Genomic DNA, 22804 nt, shown 5'->3' with positions numbered 1-22804 from the left:
GCTATCAAATTTTGGCTTTCCGTCAAATTAACCAATCTTGGTCACTAAAATGAACGAACGTGGTCACAGGAGAAAGTTACCGGCCCAAATTTTGACCTAAGCTTAGGAGCTGCATCCTCTCTCCTAGAGGTGGTAGGTGGTAGAGGGTCTTAAAATTTGATCTAGATAATCTAAGGGCCGTCCTTTACTTTTATATAATTTTGAGTTAAAAATATATAAAAAATTTGTTGAATTGTAAGAGACTACTAAGATCATTCATGATTCGTTACCATCCCTAGTGCTCCTGTTCTCTGTTTTCGGCTTAGTAGGCAGCAGCTTTGTCAGCCCAACCGAGACCATAACTTTGTACCTTCGCAAAAATAAAAACCTGCGCCTTTTCATAGTACCTCTTCTGTTAAGCGTAATCTGCCGTACTGAGCTGCGGTCCCGGTCTGAAAGACGGCTCAACGAGGTCAGTACATTTGGAAGCTGCGATACTATCGTTCTTACACTGTACTGTCATAAAGCGTCAAACGAATAATCCTGCACTGTATATTGGTCTGTTGGCACGTCGAACAACTGCTCCATAACCAGAAACGAACCAGCAGCAGCGAGGTTTCTATGGTGGGCCACCACCCACAAGTTTCATTAGAGCAAGACTAATGATTTAGCCCGCCGCTGGTTGCAAAAATCTTTGCAGCTTATCTCTCAACCCACTTGTATAGAGATTTAGCTCTCCACCATTAATATATGGTCTACTTGTCTATCTCACAAAATTTTTTGATTCTTATGTCAAAACTAACTATAAACTTACAGCACACTTCTCCTCTCTTCCACCTCAACATTCAGCCTGCTAAAAAAAACTAGACCTATGGGGGAGACCGCCCCCACGGCATTACACTAAGAAAAAGACCTTCTCACGCAAGTCTAGAAAATCCCCGAACCCCTGTCCCAGTCATACAAACGAGGGAATTTTTTTTACAACGCGCAGCCGGTCTAGCGCTCGCTGGCCTGCTTAGAGCGGACAAAATCCAACACGTTACAGCATGAAAAATAAGAGAGAGAAATCGGCGACTCGTAAGACACCGACGAAAGGCGAGCGACCCATGACGTGGAGTTTCTTGCTGCCGGTACGCAGCGTATCCATTAACCCTGCTTTTATAGTCTACCATAATACTCTCTCACTGCAGCACTGTGCAAGAACAGGCATAGACACCACAAGATTCATTGAATGCAACACAGAGACCGGCAGATATATTATTAGTGGTGGAGGACAAGAGGCATGTCATGATATCAAGATTCTTGCAGATCACACTCAAAACAAAAACGTATTCCTGGATCTCAGCAGAATTCGAGATTCTGGAGGCGGCACAAGTCAAGGGTGCGATTCAAGAATATAACACCTGAAAGAGTTCGCCCGACATGTGACTATTCTGCTAATCAGGATGGCGCTTTCAGAGTCCAAGCGATTTTTGAAACGGTCTACATGCTGGCGATGGTGACATTGCCCGCTTACTGTATATGGCAAAATTATAATTCCTGAAAGCTGACGCATGATTCTGGCATCCGACCCGACCTATCAACATATACACATCAAAAGAGAATATTTCTCGGTTTGGTACTTCCATCAACTCCTTCAGCGTTGGGAATCTTCATCTCGGATGTTGTTCGATACAACATGGTGAGCTCACTTGGCACTTTTGTACATTTGGTCAATCACGCCCTGCAAATTGAAGGAAACTAACTCAGAAAAGCTGCCTGGTTTGAGCCCAAGACATCCTAACCCATAAACAAGTAAAAGAATTCTGATAGAATGGAACATCAATAGCATCGAGGAGGATCCAAGCATCTACTATAATGCTTGCAGGCATAAAGATTAGTGCTCTCTAGTTCATACAGCTTAAACTAATTCAAGGACAGTTCAACAAATGACACAAGGTCAAACGGGTGCAATTGTGCAAATAAAGAAAATAACTGGAGGTTCTCTAATAATATTTCAATGAGCAGTACCTGGTAGTATTTGAGCAGCTGCGGCCGTTTCTTTTTGTACGTTGGAGTGATCAAGTCGCGATCCATATCAAAGGGCACTGGTTCGAGGTGTACATCTTTGATGAACTCAAAACCTTTGAGCTGCGGAACAAGTAGAGTTAAGGCATGAGTACCAGGATCGAGCAGACAAGAATTGCTAGAAACAGAAAAACAAGAGAACGATCATATCCTCACCTTTTTCTCTTTTCCTATTCTTGACAGTTCTCCTAAAATGTATTCTTTTGCTTTTGGATTCTGGCACAAGGACTCAAAATCACCACTTATTCCATTTGCTGCAGCCCAACTCTCAAGAGCCTCCTTGTTGGGATTGACCACAGAAACAAGGAAGGATTCAAAGCTGTTCCCATATATCCATATCTGAAAAGTTGTTCCAGCCAATCCAGTTTTGTTACATTTTCATATACAGAACAATGTCACAGAAAAATTCAAAGACCATAGAAATTTAAAGGTTGAACACTACATACCGAGTCTATAGCAGAAACAAGGCCATAAATATTCTCCAAATTTTCAACTGCCACGTATTCTCCCTGTGAAAGTTTGAATATATTCTTTTTGCGATCTATGATTTTCATACTTCCATCAGGTTGCCACTCACCAATGTCACCTGCAAGCAGAATAGGGATTGAATTACAAAATAGAACATTTTGGATCTGCTACATCACTGGAAGTCTGGAACCCTGAGTGAATTTTACGTAGAAATTGAACCGCTAGTAATGCACACCTTAAAAATTGTGACCACTATGTCAAAACTTTACACAGCAATATGGGCAATTAATGAGCAAAACGCACCAGTATGGAACCACCCATCAATCAAGACCTCCTTTGTAAGGTCTTCACGCTTGTAGTATCCTGAGAATAGTGTTTCTCCCTTGATGCAGATTTCTCCACGAGCTGTGCTCGCAAGTGCATCATAATCCATTTCTGGGACAGACTCCAAACGAACATCAATATTTGGCACTGGGGGACCAACAGTTCCTATCATGGACATCTGATTTGGCAATGAGACAAAAGATCCAGCACAAGTTTCCGTGAGACCTAAAAAGAAAAAAGATGAGTCAAGATATTCCAGTACAGACATAGGTTGAAAAGTCAAAATTCTGTTCACACCCTCAATAAAGCATCAGCTTGCACATATATGACCTAACACATTAGACCCTTATTTTTCCCTGTTTATGGTGAAGACTCATTTTTCTCTATTTATGTTGAAAACCTGTTCAAAACTAAGTGCATGTCATGCAAAAAAAAAAAGGTGATAGATCCTTATTTATCGAGGATTATCAACTACACAGATAATACAAGCCTGAAGCATTAGGGATGCTATGAACAGAAACCAGGAGGGCATTCTACCAAGTAGCTAACTAAGCAGCCAACTATGAATTATAATTTACATAGCTACACCAATTTCCATGCTTTAATGCTAGATCTAACAGACACTACTACACTATACAACTAGATGAACTACAACAGAAAAATGTCAGGAGCAAGGATGCAACTTGAACTCATCACAAGAGTAGGAATTTCTTGTTTTCACATCACAAAAGAAATGTACCGTATCCTTGTAAGACATGTGCGCATGTCACCACTCGCAAGTATTCTTCAACATGGGTAGCAAGTGGAGCAGCTCCAGATAAAATAACTCTAACATTGCCACCGAGACCCTCTTTCACCTGAAGATCAATAAGTTAAATTGAAAATGGCAAAATAATTCAGTCAAGAATCATTGGCTGCCAAATTTAACTACCTTACTAAAAACTACTTTATCACATATGGCAGCAGCTTCATCATGCTTAGCTCCTCTCATCATTCTAAACTTTTTGCTGCAAAATACAATGTTCACTTAACACTTGGACTTGTAAAAGGTAAGTTTAACTGCAGTCTGCAGCTACAGGCACTTAGTAATTAAAGAAACAAATCCATCATATAGCACACTTAGAAGAAACTTTGATTTTAGAACATTTAGGATAGTAAACTTACAATTTGTAAGCAAGATTGAATAGTGTACTCTTTATAAAACCACCAGAGGAAATTTTAGCTTGCAGTCCTGAAAAATCAGAAAATGTGAGAAGATTATACCCATAACACTCAAACTTGCACACATAGTGGCAGTTTCAGCCTTTTCAACAGTGAAAGCAAACTGCTCCAATAGATTGACCAAGAACTATACACCACATTCACACATGAGCTTACATGAAAGACTAAAACAACCTCACCTACCAATTCTTCATATAGTAAGAGCAGAAATGAAACATGCAGATGCATAAATGGAACAGACTAATGAGGTAAACCCTAAATGAGTGATAGATAAAGTAGGTAAGAGTAGATACAGAGTGACTACATACAATCTACTGAGGTGAATAGTAGGTCAGGCCAACTGGCTAAATCGCCTCAAGATTATTGATGGGGCAGATAAAGTTGACAAAATATTCTAACAACAAAAGGTGAAAGTTACACCATAAGCATCTATTAATAGAATATTAGCACAGAAGGGTACTTTAGCAAAGGAAAATTGTAGTGTTAGTAAAAAAATTGACCTATCATAATCAATGCAATTGCCCAAATGATCTGATTATAATTATATGATACATATGTATTATTGTACTGCTTATAACCACATTAGATATCCCATCCACGAAAATTATTTACGAGACTCAGATACATATGTTTCAAGTAGCTCCTTACCAGAAAATATCCGATCAAGAACACGTGGGACAGCACACATGATTGTTGGTTTCAGCACACCAATATCTTCGACTAGCAGCTTAACATCCTGTGACAAAGAAGTTAACAGTCAGGACAGGCCCAAAAGTAAAATTACAAAAAGGTATTCAGGTGAACACACTGATGCCTACCCCACGCCAGAATCCAATAGAGGCACCATGGAAAATAAACAGCTCCTCCACAACACGATCAAAGATGTGCGCAAGAGGAAGGTAAGACATGTAAACATCGCTTTCTGCCAGCTGAAATTCGAATATTTGTTGAAGATCTTAAAGGTTATACAGTGTGTGAGTTAAGGTTGCATAATGCAAGAGCTTCCAGAGCATCTCACCTTCTCGTTTACACGGTTAAGTAGCCGGTCCACACCTGCGATGAGACAAATAATGCTTGCATTGGATATCAGTACCCCTTTTGGGTCACCAGTAGTTCCACTAGTATACATTATAGTGCATATATCTGTCTTCTCCTTGTCTGGAAGATCAAATTCTTGGTCAGCTGCCTGCAGAAAGTGCACGACACATAAAAAGTGAATAGTAATTAACAGCGACAATAGAAAGATCAGCCTAGTTAAATACTTTATATGAATTGTACAGTTAAACAAAATATGTTTGTGTCTGCCACAGATAGGTCACTGCAAGGTCATATCAACTAAACAGTTCAAGTAGCATTTAACTTCAGATATTTAGTCAGCAATAATGTACTCCCTCCATTTCAAATATAGGGCATGGTTTGACCAATGTGGTCACCAAAATTAAACTTCGGTCAAGGATAAAAACTTTAAATCTCGGAATGCTCGTGGACCTTACAAAAATTTAATGGAGTATTATATTTATTTGATCACGCACAACAACAGCAGACTAAACTAATTTTAAATGATCAAAGTCTTCATTTTGATTTTCCATGAATGACTGTATTTGCTTATGCAGTTATTCACTCATGTGTGGAAAGACAAATATTAGCAAAGTTGTAGATCAATGAGAAAAAAAAGGTGTAGATCAATAATATTAAAATGAATTCCACAAAGAGCTGGAGCATCTTACCAGGGACAGAAATTCATCCCATGAGTAGATTGACAGCTCGTATTTGGAAGCTTCTTCCTTTTGTTCTTGAGTTACCTTGCCAAAACTCACAATCGCTGCAATAAGATTATATATTTAGGTCCATGGTAGAAGCATTTTAGTTCTTGATGATGGGATTCATCTAGGATATATTTTCTTGATGATGGGATTCATCTAGGATATATTGACTTACTTTTCAAGAACTCATTTGACTTGGGTAAGGTCTTCAAGAGCTGCCCAAATTGAAAATATTCAGCATGCCATTAGAGACATTAAACATATGTATCGAAATATAAGACACATAATCATATCAGAACACATCTCAAAATTTTGTCCCAAAGTGTAACAATAGAAAGGTCATGTTGAGTAGGTTGAGTCTGTTACTCTGTTAGTTATGTATTATAAGTATGGTTAGCTAGGGGCTTTTCTGTCGTTTTGCTTTACCTTCTACATGCATAAATCTTGACTCGTGGATTGGATAAGGAACATTCCTAACAATCTAACATTGTATCAAGAGCCATGGAACCTCTAAGCCTAGTCCCCCCTCTCTCCATAAGCTCGTCCACTTCCACAATGCCACCAAGATAATAGATAGGCTATAGAAAACTCATCAGATAAGAATTTTTTGGGCAATTTTTTTCATTGTGTATATATGACTGTGATTCTATTGATCCAGACAAGTGACAGAACTATTGAGAGATAAATGACAATAGACCTTCATCAGGGATAAAGATAGCTGATATATATCTCTTGTAGACTAATGAACTGATCTAAATATGTTTACAGAGACACTAACAAATTAGGGCCAACTTCATGTATTCACCACCCAATCAAAGACAAGAATACCAAATTAAGAGAAGTTCCATGACAGGACGCAGATTACATGAGACAATGCAAGCATATTAATTCTGGATGCAAGGTAAAGAACCATACCAGCTCAATTTTCTTTTCCTCAGCAAAAGCAATCTCAACTTCTGCGTGGCATAGAATAAACTCTACAGCACCAGCTCCTACAAAAAGATTGTGTTCAATAAGAAGACCAGCTGTATGCTCATATGTTCTCTTTAATGCTAATAGATGCACAAGTGGTGGTGAAGGGGGGACAGATTAGTACTTATATGATACTATTCGCTTTCCTAGTTAATTCCCTACATAATTGTTTCACATATAAACTAACAAAGACATCAAATAACTTGTTAAAATATTCCGGAGGTGTTGCAAGGCTTAGTTCTTTTTAAATAAATAAGAATGGACACACATAAGCATATCAATGCTTGCTCTGAAAAGAAAAGGAAAGAAGCATATGCTCCACCACCACCAACAACAACAACAACATAGCCTTTTTTCCCAATCAAGTTGGGGTAGGCTAGAGATGAAACCCGAAAGAAATAAGTTCAAGGTTCAGGCACATTGATAGCTAGTCTCCAAGCGCTCCTATCCAAAGCTATCTCTTTAGAGATATTCCAATCCTTAAGGTCTCTCTTAACCAACTCATCCCACGTCAGTTTAGGTCTACCTCTACCCCTCTTTACATTATCGACCCGCTCAAGAACCCCATTACGCACCGGCGCCTCAGGAGGCCTTCGTTGGACATGTCCAAACCATCTCAGCCGATGCTGAGTAAGTTTCTCCTCAATTGGTGCCACCCCGACCCTATCCCGAATAACTTCGTTCTGGACTCTATCCCTCCTTGTGTGCCCGCAAAACCACCGCAACATCCGCATCTCTACTACACTCAGTTGCTGCACATGTCGCCTTTTTGTAGGCCAACATTCAGCACCGTATAACATTGCCGGACGAATTGCTGTCCTATAGAATTTGCCTTTTAGCTTTTGTGGCACCCTCTTGTCACAAAGGATGCCAGAAGCTTGCCGCCATTTCAACCAGCCAGCTGAAATTCTATGCCTAACATCTTCATCAATGTCGCCATCCTTTTGTAGCACCGATCCTAAATACCGAAAAGTATCCTTCTGGACCACCACTTGCCCATCTAGACTAACGTCTCCCCCCTCATGCCTAGTCGCGCTGAAATCGCACATCATGTACTCGGTCTTGGTCCTACTAAGTCTGAACCCTTTCGACTCTAACGTGCGTCTCCACAACTCTAACTTCCTATTAACCCCTGCCCTACTCTCGTCAACTAGCACCACATCATCAGCAAAGAGCATACACCAAGGGATCTCACCTTGTATATCCCTTGTGACCTCATCCATCACTAAAGCAAATAAATAAATAAGGGCTCAATGCTGACCCCTGGTGTAGTCCTATGTTAATAGGCCTATGTTAATATTAACCCGAAAGAAATATGCTCCACCGATGCACAATAAAAATGCCTAGCAAGATGTATTACAAACAGAGCATGGTGGCCTCATTCATGTATAGCCAAAGCTGAAGCCATGAAGATTGAAGAATATATACCGAGTGTGTCATATAATGGGACGCAGTAGATTCCATGGGCATTGCAAGCCTGCAAAGGATAAAGATTTTAAGGTGAATAAGTTGACAAGGGAAACTTAAAAACACAGCATTTTAGAAGTTCAAAATACAAACTTAGCGGATCCAATTTTTCCCAGTTATAACCAAAAGATGAGAATGCACTGAATCAAAAGCCGCCAACAGAAAATATTTTACCTCCATTGTGATAATCCATTCAGGACAATTAGCACCATAGATACCGCAATGACTGCCCTGCAAAATCACCAACTCGAAATTTTTAGTCAGCAAAAGATGGAATGATTCTTTAATCAACAGTGCATCAAATTGAAGCACCTTAGATGATCAAAAGTTCCCAGTGTTTAATTCTACTGTTTTTGCAAGGTGAGATAAAAATTCAACATCTAATGCTCAGGTAAATTAGTATTTTAGTGAATAAATTAGCAGAACACTAAGAACAGTGACCAAACCTTTGCAAGTCCACAGCTCCTAATAGAGTTACCAATTTTGCTTGCAATGTCAAAAACCTCCCTGTATGTCTTCCAGACGTATGCGCCAGCCTATTATTCAAGATAAACCATCTTTGAGCCAGCACCATATCGCTGGAGTCTTCAAGGGCAACAGAATTTGTTCACAGAGTAATGCAGTTACCTTTCCATCAACAATCTCACGGTGGCCAAGCATTCTGTTGTCTGGATACTTTTCCACTGCCATCCTGTGTAAGGAGATACAGTGTGAGACCCACAGATTGAAATATTTTAGTATTTGGAGACAGAGAGGCCACCGGATTCATTGGAATAAGAAAAATACGACACCATATTTAAGAGCTGTACGGAGGGAAGTCGGAAGCCTACAATGCAAAGGGCCGACGTATCCTGTCAATTCCCTCGGCTAATTTATTATTTGTAATAGTTGTCAGAAGCAAGTCTGCAGCCTAGAATATAAAGGCCAACAGTACAGCACAATTGCACAAACCAAACATGAGACCGTTTGATGCACTGACCCATCACCCATGTGACATCAACATTACTACCCAAAGGTTTAGCGACGCTACATGAAAATATAGATTCATATTCCACTTAAAATTGCTTCGTCAAAGTGTATGACACGCCTATATTGTCCACCAGTTCTCCTGATTCAGAGAAGTTTGTTCGGATACATTTCCAAACTTGATTAACATTTTTGCAGGAAGATAGACGAGATCACGAGACTGAACAAAACAATAGCAGTGGCTACCGACCAACATCTATGAGATCTTACCCACCAGGAACAGCGGTGAAATGAAGATCAGTAAAACGTTGCAACCAGGCCAAAGTGGCAAATCTGGCTACAAAAACGGAGAGAAGTGAAGCGTCCATGATTCGTATCCCACTGGCTACAATAGGACCGGATCCGAACAACTGAAAGTCTAAGAGAGTGATTGCTCCCATAACAGCCAAGCGAATCTGAACTATAACTAACTAGGATCTCAAAGCATTCACAGCAAAAGGTAGTAGGTGAGCATGGCAATAAATCTCATACAGAATTGGATTACTTTGTTTTTCGGGGGGTTTGAAAAGCAAAGGCAGCAGATAAAAATCAACTAATCCGCTACTCTATTTAATTCGGGGGTATTAAAAAATCAGACAAATCCCCATGCTGGCATAAAGAAGCAACTAACGGAAAAATTGGTCATGTTGAAATCCCAGTCCTAAAAGGGAATAGAGGCAAATAACCGAAAGGGGCATTCGTCACAGCTTCCGAATCTTGTGCAAGAGCACGAACAGCGCACACACATGTACCACACGAAGCCAAAAGGAGAAAAAAAAAATCCAAGCAAGCAATCTCCCGCCACCTCTCTCGCCTCACGGCTCGCTAGCGGAACAGCAAGCTCCATAAACCCTGCCCGCACCCGCAGCACGGAAGCGCGCGAGAGAGAGCTCACCGGAAGATGTCGTAGCAGCTGTCCAGCCCCGGGACCGGGGGCGGGAACCCGTCGCGGGCGAAGGCGCTCCGGTAGGTGGGCCCCACGGAGGGGCGGCCATCGGCGGCCGGGCGGCCTGGCTCGACCTCAACCACGTTCTGCATCTCCTCTCCTCGCCGCCGCTCGTGAATCCGTGGCAGCGTCTGCCTTGGACTTCAGCGAGTGTGGGGTGGGGGACTAGGGAGTAGGGAGGGATGGAATTGCGAGACGCCTGCAAAGACGGGGGATTAAAAAGCAAAGGCCGCTGGGAGTGGAGGAGAATTCCAGGACGGAGGCGACGCTGGCCCCACCGGCCAATGGGCCAACGGAGCATCATCGGGTTCGGGTGGGTGCGGTTGGTGGCTTCCTCCAACGGCGCCCTGGACAGCGCCCCCCACTCTAAGTAGGGGCGTTTGGGGAGGGAGCGCTCCAACGGCTCCCCCACAGCTCCCCTTATATACGGAGGGAGTTGAAACTCTCCCTACGTATGGGGTGAGTTCCAATTCCCTCTATATCTGTAATCACACCGTTTTTTCGCGATATTAATCTCGTTTGAGCCCCGTAACATGATGATAATGCGTATTATGACAGTACAAATACTGTATGATTTTTTTTAAATTCAAAAATGTTAAATAAATAGTTAGTTAATGAGTGATAGTATATAGGGGGAATAGATATGGGGGAATGGTTGGAGAGAAGGAGTTATAGGGGGAGAAATCTTTTGGAGGGAGGTAGTAAAATATAGTAAATAGTATGTTTGGGAGGAGTTGGATGGGGGGAATGGTTGGAGAAAGCCTAAGCGCTGGGACCAGCGATCTGGACTTTCTTCCTGATCAAGCCAACGAGGTCATTCTCATTCGTTCCGTGACACGTCCATCCGCATGGGAATGCTGCGATTTTTGTGGTAGGGAAACATTGGCGTGGCGTCGTGACTCGTGAGCTCTTCTGTTTCAACAAGAAACTAGGAGAAGTTTAAGTTATCATCACTAGAAAGCGAAACTGGGAGAAGCAATTTACCTTGTAATCTTGTATACACTAGTACGTCAAAGTTGTTCCGTTTATTTTTCTTAAAAAAGTTGTTCCATTTCAAAAAAAAAAGTACGTTAAAGTTGTAACTCAGCCTCATCGTTAAGAAATCCACAATCGATATAGCTTATTTGTACTTGTATAGCAACAGGCTCCTGGGAGGAAGAGGCAAATAAGCCGCTGAAGGCACACATGGTTCAGCTGTTGCTTCAATTAGGAAATGGAGCCAATGGAAGATGAAGCTAAGAATGGCTAGGTGAAAATGAACTAGTACGATCTAATGGTGGAAATTCGGTGTGATATAATGTAGCTCAACATGGCTCGAGCTTTAAAGGTCGTAGTGGCCCTTCTTTGCATAGTTTCATCACAGATCTTCCCTTAAAAGGGAATTAACATTCCATTAGATCACTTGTGCCCCTGCGTTTTCGTGAAGGGAATGGTTCATTTTTATGAGGGTTTACAAAATAACATCGCGAAAATTGTAAATTTTCGTGGCGGTGTATGGAACAACTTCACAAAAATACATTTTCGTGGCCGGTTTTGATGCACCTTCACTAAAAAATTTCATGACGGTTGCTTAATGCCTCCCACGAAAATACATCACGGTCATGAAAGTCTTTTTATTTCTGGTAGTGCCTAGAGTTGCTGAGTGGGTTGTCTTTGTTTGGAAAAAGTTGCCTATAAATTATTTTCCACGCCTCATGTATGGATTGAAAAACAAACATGGAAATATGTTTTTTTTTGTGACTAACATGGAAACATGTTGTGATGAACCAAACAACATAAATTTGTCTGAACCAAACAACATAACTTGCGCACTCCAATTACTGCACCTTTACTATATTCAACGAACAAAGCTGCAATTCAATAGAAAGTCAAACAGGCGGCACCGAAGGAAAAGCACAGATCCATTAGTTTTTTTATTTATTACATTATACCAAAGAAAATAAAATGCAATGACTGTTCAGGTTGTTTACTAATAACTGTAACTTATAAGTTTAAGACATGAAAAATATAGGTGTGAACCACGACAAAAAAAATTACCAAGTACTACTTTGTTCTTTTCTGAACCCAGCATGGAGGTGGCGCATGTGTGTGCTCGTCTTCTTCAAACAAGTAGGTTTTGCAGTAGAGGTGGCCGCCCAAACCCGGAATCTCTCCGTCCAGATCAAATTCCGCCCTGCCCAAAGCCCGCAGCTCAGCCCGTACCAAGGTTCCGCAGCTCCTCCCGCAAAACGAACCCCTCCGCCGTGGCGACCACGCTCGCCACGCTCCGGCTGTGGACGCAGAACCGCGGGACGCTGCCCCAGGCCAAGACGACGACGCGGTACGAGACCCGCCGCGTGGCGCCCCCGCCTCCGGCGCAGCAATCGGGATTCCCGACTTGCTGAACATCTCCCCGTGACTTTTGAGTCTCCGTGGGCCGTCCGCTTTGAGATGGATGAATAGGACCGATCGCTACAGTACCTGCTGTAGTGAATCACGACAGGGAGCACTGTTCATCCAGACTCAGATTACTATTTCTCTTTGTGACTTCGCTTCATGAAGTCAGAGAAGTTGGATCGCCGGCACAGGGCCCCGCTTGCCGTCCGGGACCCGATCAGGCCCGGCTCTGGGCCTAGGCGGGACAGGCGACCGCCTAGGGCCCATGGCCACGACGGGCCCAGGATAAAATATGCATACACCTATAATACACATTAGGCCCAGCCGGCTGCAGGTCTGGTGCCTCGATCGCTCAGCAATCAGGGGCAGGGGCTCGATCCTCGGCTTGGCATTGGCAATCGGAAAGAACTGAAACATCGCGTCGTCCGTTATCGGCTTCGCAGACTTCGCTTCTGCCTTTTGGCTGCGGCCGCCCGCCCACCCACCCACCCGGCGACTGGTGATCGACCGCCGCTCTGCCTCAGCAGTCAGCACTCGTCCCCTCCACCGCAGCGGCACTTTGCAACCAACAACAGAAAATCAGTGAGTAACTAATTTAATAATCTGTTACTTCGTAATGGTGTTAGATACTTACATTTCTAGGTTTAAACTTCTAATCACTCTTTATTTTCCTTTATAATTTAGGTGTTAGAATGTTTCTCAAAATTGAAATTTTTGAAAAATTATTTGTGGTCAACTATGTTAAGATTAAATGGCTTGGCTATGTGTAGCATTGAGCATCTTGGACATCATTGATCTTGATACTATTATTAATTATTTTGCATCAAGAAATGCCCAGAGAAGTTTTTTTTGAAAGTCTGAAGTATTTGATTGAAAACACCATCTTGGACATCATTGATCTTGATACTATTATTAATGATTTTGCATCAAGAAATGTTTGGAGATTTTTTTCGAAGGACTGAGGTATTTGAGGTAATTATACTAGTTTTTTTTGCCATTCTTTTAGTTTGTACTATCCATAATGTTCGTAAAAAATTTAACATATATCATTAGTACTACTATATCTTTTATCACGTTGTACAAATAAAAAAAGAAGAGCCCATAGTATCTAGTTCGCTCCAGGGCCCCCGAAATCATAGAGCCGGCCCTGGACCCGATCGGCCTCCACGGCCAGCTCGAAGACGGGGGAAGGCACGCGCGCGAGCGCGACGCACGGACATTGTGGTTGTGGATCCAGCCCCCGGGCCTCGAGCCCTCGACCAGCCGGATGAACAGCCGGGGCTCCGGGACGTCGGAGCCTAGATCCGCCTCGAAGACGGCCAGCTTGGGTGATGAATACTATGGCAAATGAGGCAAGGAGGCCGCCGAAAAGCTCCATGATGGTTAGTTTGGGCTTGCCTGAGCTGTGGGAGGCTCCCGCGGCCTCCGCCGCCTGCGGGCGGGGCTCGGCGGCTCCATCCATCTGCGCTCGGGTCGTACGTGTGGCCTGTGGCAGGAGGCACATCGCTAGGTTAATTACGGCGAAGAGAAGAAAATAAACGAAAAGATGGGACTGCTAGGTGCTTATATTAGATTAGATCAATCATACTACTATTTATGCCAATATATGGCGGCGGAGAGTTTTGTTGACGGGTTCCGAAAAGATCGATAAGACATAAGAGAACGTGCGCGTTTCCCGGCTGGGCCGGCCTCCATATGGGTCACGTAATTCGGTTGGAAGCGAAAGGTTCGTAGTCTAGTGATTATAAGAGTCTCGGTAGCATTTGAGGTCTTGGGTTCAATTTCTCATGAGAGCGAATATTTTGAGATTTAACGGCGTTGTGCATTAAGTGGTAGGCGACGTTCCCGTCGACGTCAATCTCGAGGATTTGCCGGCTCAGTCTTCGAATATGCTACATGTGGTGACTTCGTCTGATTTGCCGGCTCAGTATTCGAAGATACTCATAGAGGTAGGATTTGCGTATGTGTGTTCATAGGAGTATGAGTGTGCGTGTGTTGTGAGTGTCTGAGTTGTACTGTGTAATTAAAAAAATATAATTCGGTTGGAAAAGACTAGATTGAACTCAAGGAAGGACAAAAGTCATCCGGCTGCTACCGTCCTATACGCACGCATGCTGCCGTGCCTGCACTAGTGCAGTCTCATCATTCTACGGAGTTGTGATTAATTCCAGCACAGTTCACATGAAACAATTTATTTCTGCAGGCAAACTTGTACATCTCCCCAACTCATGTTCGTACTGTGGAAATCAATTTCAATGCATTGAGCATTCTTTGACTTGTGCCCGCGCGCGGTATGTAAAACTACTCACTAAATGTAAATTTCTATTTTCCTAATAAACTATAAGACGACACTATAAACAACGCATTGAATCTTGATTAAAATTATGCGTTAAGTGTTAGAGACTAACTGTTACTAAAGACTCATCAACATCAACATCAACAAAGCCTTTTAATCCCAAGTAAATTGGGATAGGCTGGAGTTGAAATCCAACAAAAACCATTATTCATGGTTCTGGCACGTGAATCGCGGCTTTCCAAGCACTCATATCCAAGGACAAATCTCTAGGTATACTCCAGTCTTTCAAATCTCTTCTAATTATTTCTTCCCATGTCAACTTCGGCCGGCCCCTGCCTCTCCTCATATTACCGTCGTGCTTTAGGATACCACTATACACTGGTGCCTCTGGCGGTCTCCGTTGGACATGTCCAAACCATCCCAGCCGGTGTTGGATAAGATTTTCTTCAATTGGTTCTAACTCTAGCCTATCCCGTATATCATCATTTCGAACTCGATCCATCCTTGTATGCCCACAAATCCAACGCAATATGTGCATTTTTGCAACACTTAATTGTTGGACGTGCCGCCTTTTGTAGACCAACATTCCGCACCATACAACATTGCCGGTCTAATCGTCGTTCTATAAAAGTTACCTTTTAACTTCTGAGGTACCTTCTTGTCACAAAGGGCGCCAGATGCTTGGCGCCACTTCATCCATCCTGCTTTGATTTTATGACTAACATCCTCATCAATATCTCCATCTCTCTGTAGCATCGATCCCAAATATCGAAAGGTATCCCTCTTGGGCACTACTTGGCCTTCCAAACTAACATCTCCATCCTCATGAGTGGCGCCGAAGTCACACCTCATATACTCAGTTTTAGTCCTGCTAAGTCTAAAACATTTAGACTCTAGCGTTTGCCGCCACAACTCCAGCTTCATATTCACTCCCGCACGGCTTTCATCAACTAACACGACATCATCAGCGAAAAGCATACACCAAGTAGTAACTGTTACTAAAGACTAAACTTTAGTTTTAAAAGTGCATGTGTAATTTTTTATATAAAAAGAAAGATGTTGCTATAAGCAACCATGGTCACTAAGAGTCCAAATTTGACTTTTTTGAACCCAACATGGGGGTGGAACTCCGTGAACTCATCTCCAACCAGAGGTGGCAATCTTCGGGACCGTGTCGACGTCCACGGCCAGCTCCAAGGCGTGGGCCTTGGCATGGCATCGACGAGCCGGCGAACATGCGAGGCTCCGAGGTGTCGTCGGTAAACGCCATCCAAAACTACTGGAGCACGATTGTGTTCGGCGGGGGAGGGGTGAATTAGTGAAAGGAAATAAGAACAAATAAGATTCTTTATTGTTTGAAGAAAATAGGAGTTTTAGTAGGGCGGAGGATATATGAGAGATCATGAGTGATGAGTCCAAAATCATTCGGAGGGAAGGGGTGATAATTGAATGGAAACTATGGTTTAATTAAGTGGACGAACATATCATACCCCTTAGTAACTTGTGATATAATTTTTTTCACTCCCAAACCCATGAACCAAAGAAGGACAAGTAGCTGATAACGTTTACAGATTTACTCCTCGCCAACCGATTAAAATCTTACTTATCCATCAATCACCAAGATTCATACTAAAAATTGAATGAGGATGAAGGTTTCATGTTAGGGTTGGGGGGGGGGGGTGTTCGGGGCTACCCTCGGTGCCCGGTTGTAGAGGGAAATTTGAGTGGCTCGCCGGCCGGCGGTGGAGGCGGGAAAGACGATGGCGGAGCGGAGGTGGCGAGGGCGCCGCTAGAGTCGACAGCGGAGGATCCCGGTGGGTAGTGGAGGTAGCGGGGCATTTGGGTCAAATGAATAGAGGGGGCATGGCATCAGACATGTGCGTCGCGCGCCCCGGCGCGAGGAAGACATATAATGGGAGGAGAGGAGGGAGGAGAAAGAAGAGATAAGAAGAGAAGAGGGATGCATCTAGGCTATTCGATCCATATCCAATGATTATTTTTAAGCTCTCCTTTTTATCCCCACAACATAAATACCCTGTTAAACTCACACCTCTAATACCATGCTCATTCCTCACCAAAGGAACCATTTCATGCGTTGCAGATCAAAATAAGGGCATTCAGCGACCAACACAAATTCCAAAATGACTTGTAGTGCATGAAGATCACCATCTGGTTGAACCTCTAGAAATGGAGGTAAGCTTGTGGAGGAACTCTCTCTCTCTCTCTCTCGAGGTGATAGTTTTGATTTTGCATTTTAGTCTCGTCAAAACAAGCTGAAAAGCTTACTAATACTTCACCTTTTTCTGAACCCAAGCGTGGAGACGGCGCCTCCATGGGCTGACCTCGGAGCAGATAGGTCTCTTGCAGCGGAGGTGACTCGGAAGCCCACCGTGTCGACGTCAAACTCTACCCTTCCAAAGGCCCGCTGCTCAGCCCGTATCATGTTCCACATCTCCTGCCGCACCACAGATCCTTCCGCCCTAACCACTACGGTTGCCACCCTCGCCGCGCTCTAGCGATGTAAACTGACTTAATACAGACAGATATTATTGATATCACATTTATTTTTATATTTTTATTCGAATACAGAGTCAAATACAAATAATTTATTTTGGATAAAATTGTAATTGATACCGACACCCTAAAAATATAACTTTTTAATATTTGGATACAGATCGGTTACGGATATTGAATACCCGAAAATAAATACGAATGGATAAAAACCCTTCCAGACTGGATCGAATTCGAATATGGCCCGAAAATATCAGTAACATTTACATCCCTACCGCGCTCCGCCCCAGCCGCCTGATGTTGATGCTGATTGGTGAACCGCGACACATTGCCCCAGTCAAGGATCAGGCGCCTAGGTACGACACCTGCGCGCAGCATCGCGTCCGCCCCAGCCGCCTGATGTCGATGCTGATTGGTGAACCGCGACACATTGCCCCAGTCAAGGATCAGGCGCCTAGGTACGACACCCGCGCGCAGCATCGCGTCCCCGCCTTCGACAAATTTTTTTATTTTAATCCTTTTTAATCTAATATTTTAATAATAACCCATGCAGATTTAAATTTTAAAAAACTAGCTCTTTTGGTCACGCCAAGTTCCGTGGCGTGACTTCCTGAAGAGTCGCGCCATATGCTTTGGCGCGACCAAGCTGCCACGCTGGAACCCCCGCGGCCAGGCAGCCGACGTGGTAAGGCTGAGTCACGCTACATGCATTGGCACGACTGAGTCGCGCCATGCGCCGTGGCGCGACTCAGCCTGATATAGGCCCACCCGCTGGACGGCCTCATCCTCCACCTCTATCCGATTGGTTTTTCTCCATTTCGTGGATTTTTTAGGGTTTGAGTTGGGTAGAGTTTATGTAGGGTTTGAGTTGAAATGGGGATTGCGTACGAATCGGGTAGGATTAGTTGTGGTGTATCGTACAATTGAACGATGGTGACACTTTTGTATCATGTAATAATTGTTGCATGTATCAATTTGGAGGTGATAGTGTTGTTTAGATTTTTTTAGTACAAAGAGCTATAAAGTGTGAATAATGCTCATAGTAGCAAACCTTTTTTTGTGTATTTTGGTAAAGATTTTTATGTTATGCTATATATAGTTATATTATCTTCTTCATGTATGAAGTAATGAAATGTGGTGTAGTTATAATAGTAAAGTTTTGTCTTAGTCATTTTGTGTATATGTATGTGTGTAGATGGATCGTTTAGTTCGTTCATTTTCTGGAGGGACGGTTAAAGATAATGGAGAGTTTGCAAGAATGAGCCAAGAAGTAGCAAGATTCGATGTGGCACCTTCATTTGATGGTATAATGTGTCGAGTAAATTCATTATTCAAAGTAGGAAATGAGCGAATAGAATTAAGACTTCGTGGTAGGTTTGATGCTGGAAAGGGAAGTCTCACTATGTGGTGATGCCAATTGGTTGTGAGAATGATTGGTTATTTTACAAAGAGTTGGTCAGAGGTTCACAAGTGGGTTGTGTGGAGATCGTGGTTGATGTGTGTAATCGTAGTATGATGTCCTTACTGAAGATGGTGATGATTACCCCATTGAACATGTAACTCAAGAAGGCATTTTACTGGATCATAATTCCAATGCACCAGAGGAGGAAAATAAAAGTTGTGGTGATGATCTTTCTCATGACTCAGATGATGATGATAGTGGTGATGAAATTAGATTTGACACATGCCGTGTAAACAATAATTTCGATGAAGGCGGCTTTGAGAATGAGGAGGTCGATGATGATGACATATCTCAGGGCTCAGAAGAAAATGAGGGCGGTGAAGACAACAATGTCATGGTACCTCCAGAAACTGATACGACACATATTGGGTAACAAACACATGTGCTGCCGTCGGTTTGGGTGTGCCAAGCATCTGCATTTCTTCCAAGAAGAACAGAAGCAAACTCCATTCGTGACACCAACACCAATTGGAGATGAAATGCCAGAAGAGACAGTTAGAGAACATAGATCAACACTTTTTGGAAGACGTATACCCCAATTGACTACAGTTGAGTTGAGGCAATTGAAGGCTGTGCATGTTGATGTTCCAGAGGTCCCTATTTTCCATTCTATTCCGAAGGAGGGTTTTTGTGATTCGGGTTTGCGTCATGCATGTCTGGAGCCCGATAGTGGTGAGCAGTTGATAGAGAAGGGAATGATATTTGATAGCCTTGAGGATCTTAAATTTTTTTTTGAGGGACTACTCTGTGCGGCACCATAGACCGTATGACGTGGTGCATTCCTCGGCTAAATTGAGGTACATGGTTCATTGCCAGCAGGGGTGTCCTTGGAAGGTTTGGGCATGTCCTGTTGCTGATGATAGGGTGAAATGGAGGATCAGTAATATTAAACAACCTCACACATGTGGGACATCTGAGGTTTCTCAAGAGCACTCCCAATGTACTGCACATTACATTGGGAGACGCATTGCCACAATGGTTCATGCTAACCCTGACATTTATGTGGCGGCTATTATTGAAGCTATTCATGGTTTTACAAATTATCGAGTAAAATATGGAAAGGCTTGGAGGGCCAAGCAGCATGCTATAGCAATGTTATGGGGCGATTGGAAGGAAGCTTATGGAAGGGTTCCAAGAATTTTAAGTGCAATTTCACACTTTAACCCGGGGACAAAATGGTGCACTCATACCACTGGCAGGCAGGAGATGCACAAGGGTTCCATGAAGCCCGTAATGAAACGTGCATATTAGTGCTTCCTACAATGTGTACAGGCATTCAGGCATTGCAAATCTGTTGTAAGTGTGGACGGCACGTTTCTTACAGGGAAGTACCGAGGGGCATTGTTGATTGCAACAGGCATGGACGGCGAGGATCGTTTGATCCCCCTGGCATTTTCGTTGGTTGAGGGTGAAAACAACGACAGCTGATCATAGTTCTTGCATTTGGTGCGTAGAGATGTTGTTGGACCGGACCGGACCGTAAGGTGTGTATTATTTCAGACCGGCATCAAGGAATTCTTAATGCAGTTGAGGACCACATGGAAGGCTACGAACCAGTCGTGCATAGGTGGTGTATGAGATACTTCGCTGCTAATATATGGCAAAGACATAAGAGTAAAAAGGTCATAAAGCAGCTAAAGTTATTATGTGCATCAAAGACGGAGAAGACATTTGAAACTAGGCTTGCAAAACTAAGAGGTATGATGAACGAACCGGCAACGCTGTGGTTGGAGGACCAAATGGAAAATAAGTTTAAGTGGACTCTTGCCTTTGATGATGGTTCTAGATATGGTGTATGTAACACAAATATCTCAGAAGTGTTGAATAAGGTTCTTAAAGGGATCCGTGGTATGCCCGTTTCTGCCATTGTGGAGTACACCTTCTACAAGGTCAATTCATACTTTGTGCATAGACGGGAGAAAGCAAGGCAACAAATAGCTTCTAGGCCCAACCAAGATCTATAGGCAAAAGGTGCCAAGAAGCTCCTAACCAAAGCAGGTAAGGCAGCAAGCAGTTGAGGACCAATTTGATGACCCTGTAGGTGCATAGGTCATATACACACAGGTCACAATCTATTGCATGATTCGTTGTATTCAAGTAATGTAAATTATAACTTACAATGTAATCTTCAAAGGGTCCTCTCTCTGGCTGTCTACCCATTCTCGTGTGAGCAACATACTCGTCGAAGACATCTTCGGGGTCCGAAGGCAAATCCTCGATGTTGGTAGTGTCCATTGCAACCTTTAGCTTCAGCCTTGTTTGTTGCTTCAACCACTCCAAGTATGTCTTGAAATGGGACTCACGGTGAACAGGTCCGCCAAAAATAATGTTGTTTGCCCGGAGATTCCAAAGCATTGACATGCGCAACGTGCTTCTCCTCCCAATTTTTCATACCCCTTTGCTTGCGACGATCGATTCTACATGTAAATATTGCAAGCATTAATGCAGTTCCAATTTATAGCAAAGCAAGCAAATAATTTCCATAACATGATATTGCATAAAAAACTTACACATGCAGCTCTTGGCTAGTACTAAGATGCTCGGGAGGACATGTCTGAAGTATTCCAAATTGGCGCATCACGCGATTTGGAGGTGAAACTCCACAATATAGTAGCAAATAAAAGGACAGACGGAGCGCCAATATTGAGTATCCATGGTGCATTGCGGACTATGCTCCATGTTTTGCACCTCTTCGCGATTGTATGGTTGCCATTCAACCTAAGACAACATATTCAATATGATTACAACAATGGTATGGCTAGGCTACATTACATGATTTGCGGTAGGGAAGTCGTAGTAGACTTACGTGTGCAGCACTGAGGCAGTCAAGAGCATTGTTGTAGTCTACGTACCGCCTTCCTGGATTCCCGTGCACGGTTTCACTATTGTTCCACAGCCAACCCACAGTACCCACCGCCTCTTCCTCGTATGATGGAACAACCTTATTGAAGACAATAAGTAATGAGGTTATCCAATATTCAAGATTATATGAAGCAGACAACAATAGTGCCAAACAACTGCACAAATCAGGTCCTTACACCAATACTATGCCTCTTGGGCCTGCCAATAGGAAAGCGCTCCCACATCCACAATTGCAAAAGGTAAGCACAACCCCCAAGGTTTGCATTATCTCCGCTCCGCCTACACGCATCACACATATGACGGTACAACCATCCTAGTGCTGCATTTCCCCAGCTGAAATTGCCAATGTTGTCCCAATCCTGACCAATTAGTTCTATCCACATCCACGAGATTGTGTTCCCGCTCGAATCCGGGAATAGAAACCCTGCGACCAATTGCCATAGCCACGCTCGGGCGAACCTAGCAACCACCCCTTCCGGAGCATGAGCTGGAGGTGGCGTACCAAAATGATCCGACAACCATGCTGACATCACTCCTGTAGGCTTCTTGTCCTTCGTGTCTTCTGGTGGTTCGGGTGGGTGCACTCCAAACAACAACTCCACTCTATCTCTCCATCCATTTGGACATATGCTCCCGATCACAGCTCTGCCATCTATACGAAGTCCAAAGAGCATAGCCACATCTTGTAGTGTAATGGTCATCTCACCGGCAGGAAGGTGGAATGTGTGTGTCTCAGGCCTCCATCGGTCAACAAGTGCTGTCAGAGCTGCATTATCCATCCTGGGGAGCCCATCCTTGACCAACCACGCCAACGGGAGGAATCCAGCCCGTTTAAGGTACGGTGCGTACCTATCGTCCTAAGTGTGAGTCTTGTGAAGGCGGGGACGTAGAGGCCTCAAAACCTATAAACATATCAGTCAACATTGTAATTAACTAAAGTCAAATTAGTAATTTCACACAAAAAAATTCAATCACAAGTTCACCTCCGTACGCTCCTCTAGTATCTTGCCACAGTGCCGCTCATCATAAACCATTTGTAGGAGGGGATACCGTGGGTGCTGTACCATCTACATTAAAAAACAAAC

The 22804-nt window shown here is 43.3% G+C and overlaps 1 protein-coding gene across 1 annotated transcript; it reads right to left on the bottom strand.

Annotated features, from left to right (window-relative positions):
• Positions 1-1264: 1264 nt before the first annotated feature.
• On the bottom strand, positions 1265-10404 carry LOC120710034 (long chain acyl-CoA synthetase 4-like). The gene is made up of 19 exons (XM_039995678.1): positions 10162-10404; positions 8889-8952; positions 8708-8797; positions 8436-8492; positions 8223-8271; positions 6738-6814; positions 5998-6037; positions 5787-5881; positions 5078-5245; positions 4878-4988; positions 4708-4795; positions 4003-4069; positions 3770-3845; positions 3578-3695; positions 2818-3063; positions 2493-2632; positions 2203-2385; positions 1990-2109; positions 1265-1702 (listed from the first exon to the last, which is right to left on the bottom strand). Exons 1-19 carry the CDS (start codon positions 10302-10304, stop codon positions 1667-1669), a joined length of 1968 nt encoding a protein of 655 aa, XP_039851612.1. The 5' UTR covers positions 10305-10404; the 3' UTR covers positions 1265-1666.
• Between the last annotated feature and the right edge of the window lie 12400 nt (positions 10405-22804).

Source organism: Panicum virgatum, chromosome 5K (genome assembly GCF_016808335.1).
Source record: "Panicum virgatum strain AP13 chromosome 5K, P.virgatum_v5, whole genome shotgun sequence".
Classification (NCBI taxonomy): domain Eukaryota; kingdom Viridiplantae; phylum Streptophyta; class Magnoliopsida; order Poales; family Poaceae; genus Panicum; species Panicum virgatum.
The sequence above is the reverse complement of the archived record's forward strand: the minus strand, read 5'-3'. Positions and strand labels throughout refer to the sequence as shown.

Coding starts and splice junctions, on each gene's coding strand:
- LOC120710034 (XM_039995678.1), bottom strand. CDS start 10,304: ATGCAGAACGTGGTTGAGGTCGAGCCAGGCCGCCCGGCCGCCGATGGC. Junction 6,815..8,222: donor CCCATTATATGACACACTCG/GTATATATTCTT, acceptor ATCTTTTTGTAG/GAGCTGGTGCTGTAGAGTTT. Junction 2,633..2,817: donor TGATGGGTGGTTCCATACTG/GTGCGTTTTGCT, acceptor TTCTGCTTGCAG/GTGACATTGGTGAGTGGCAA.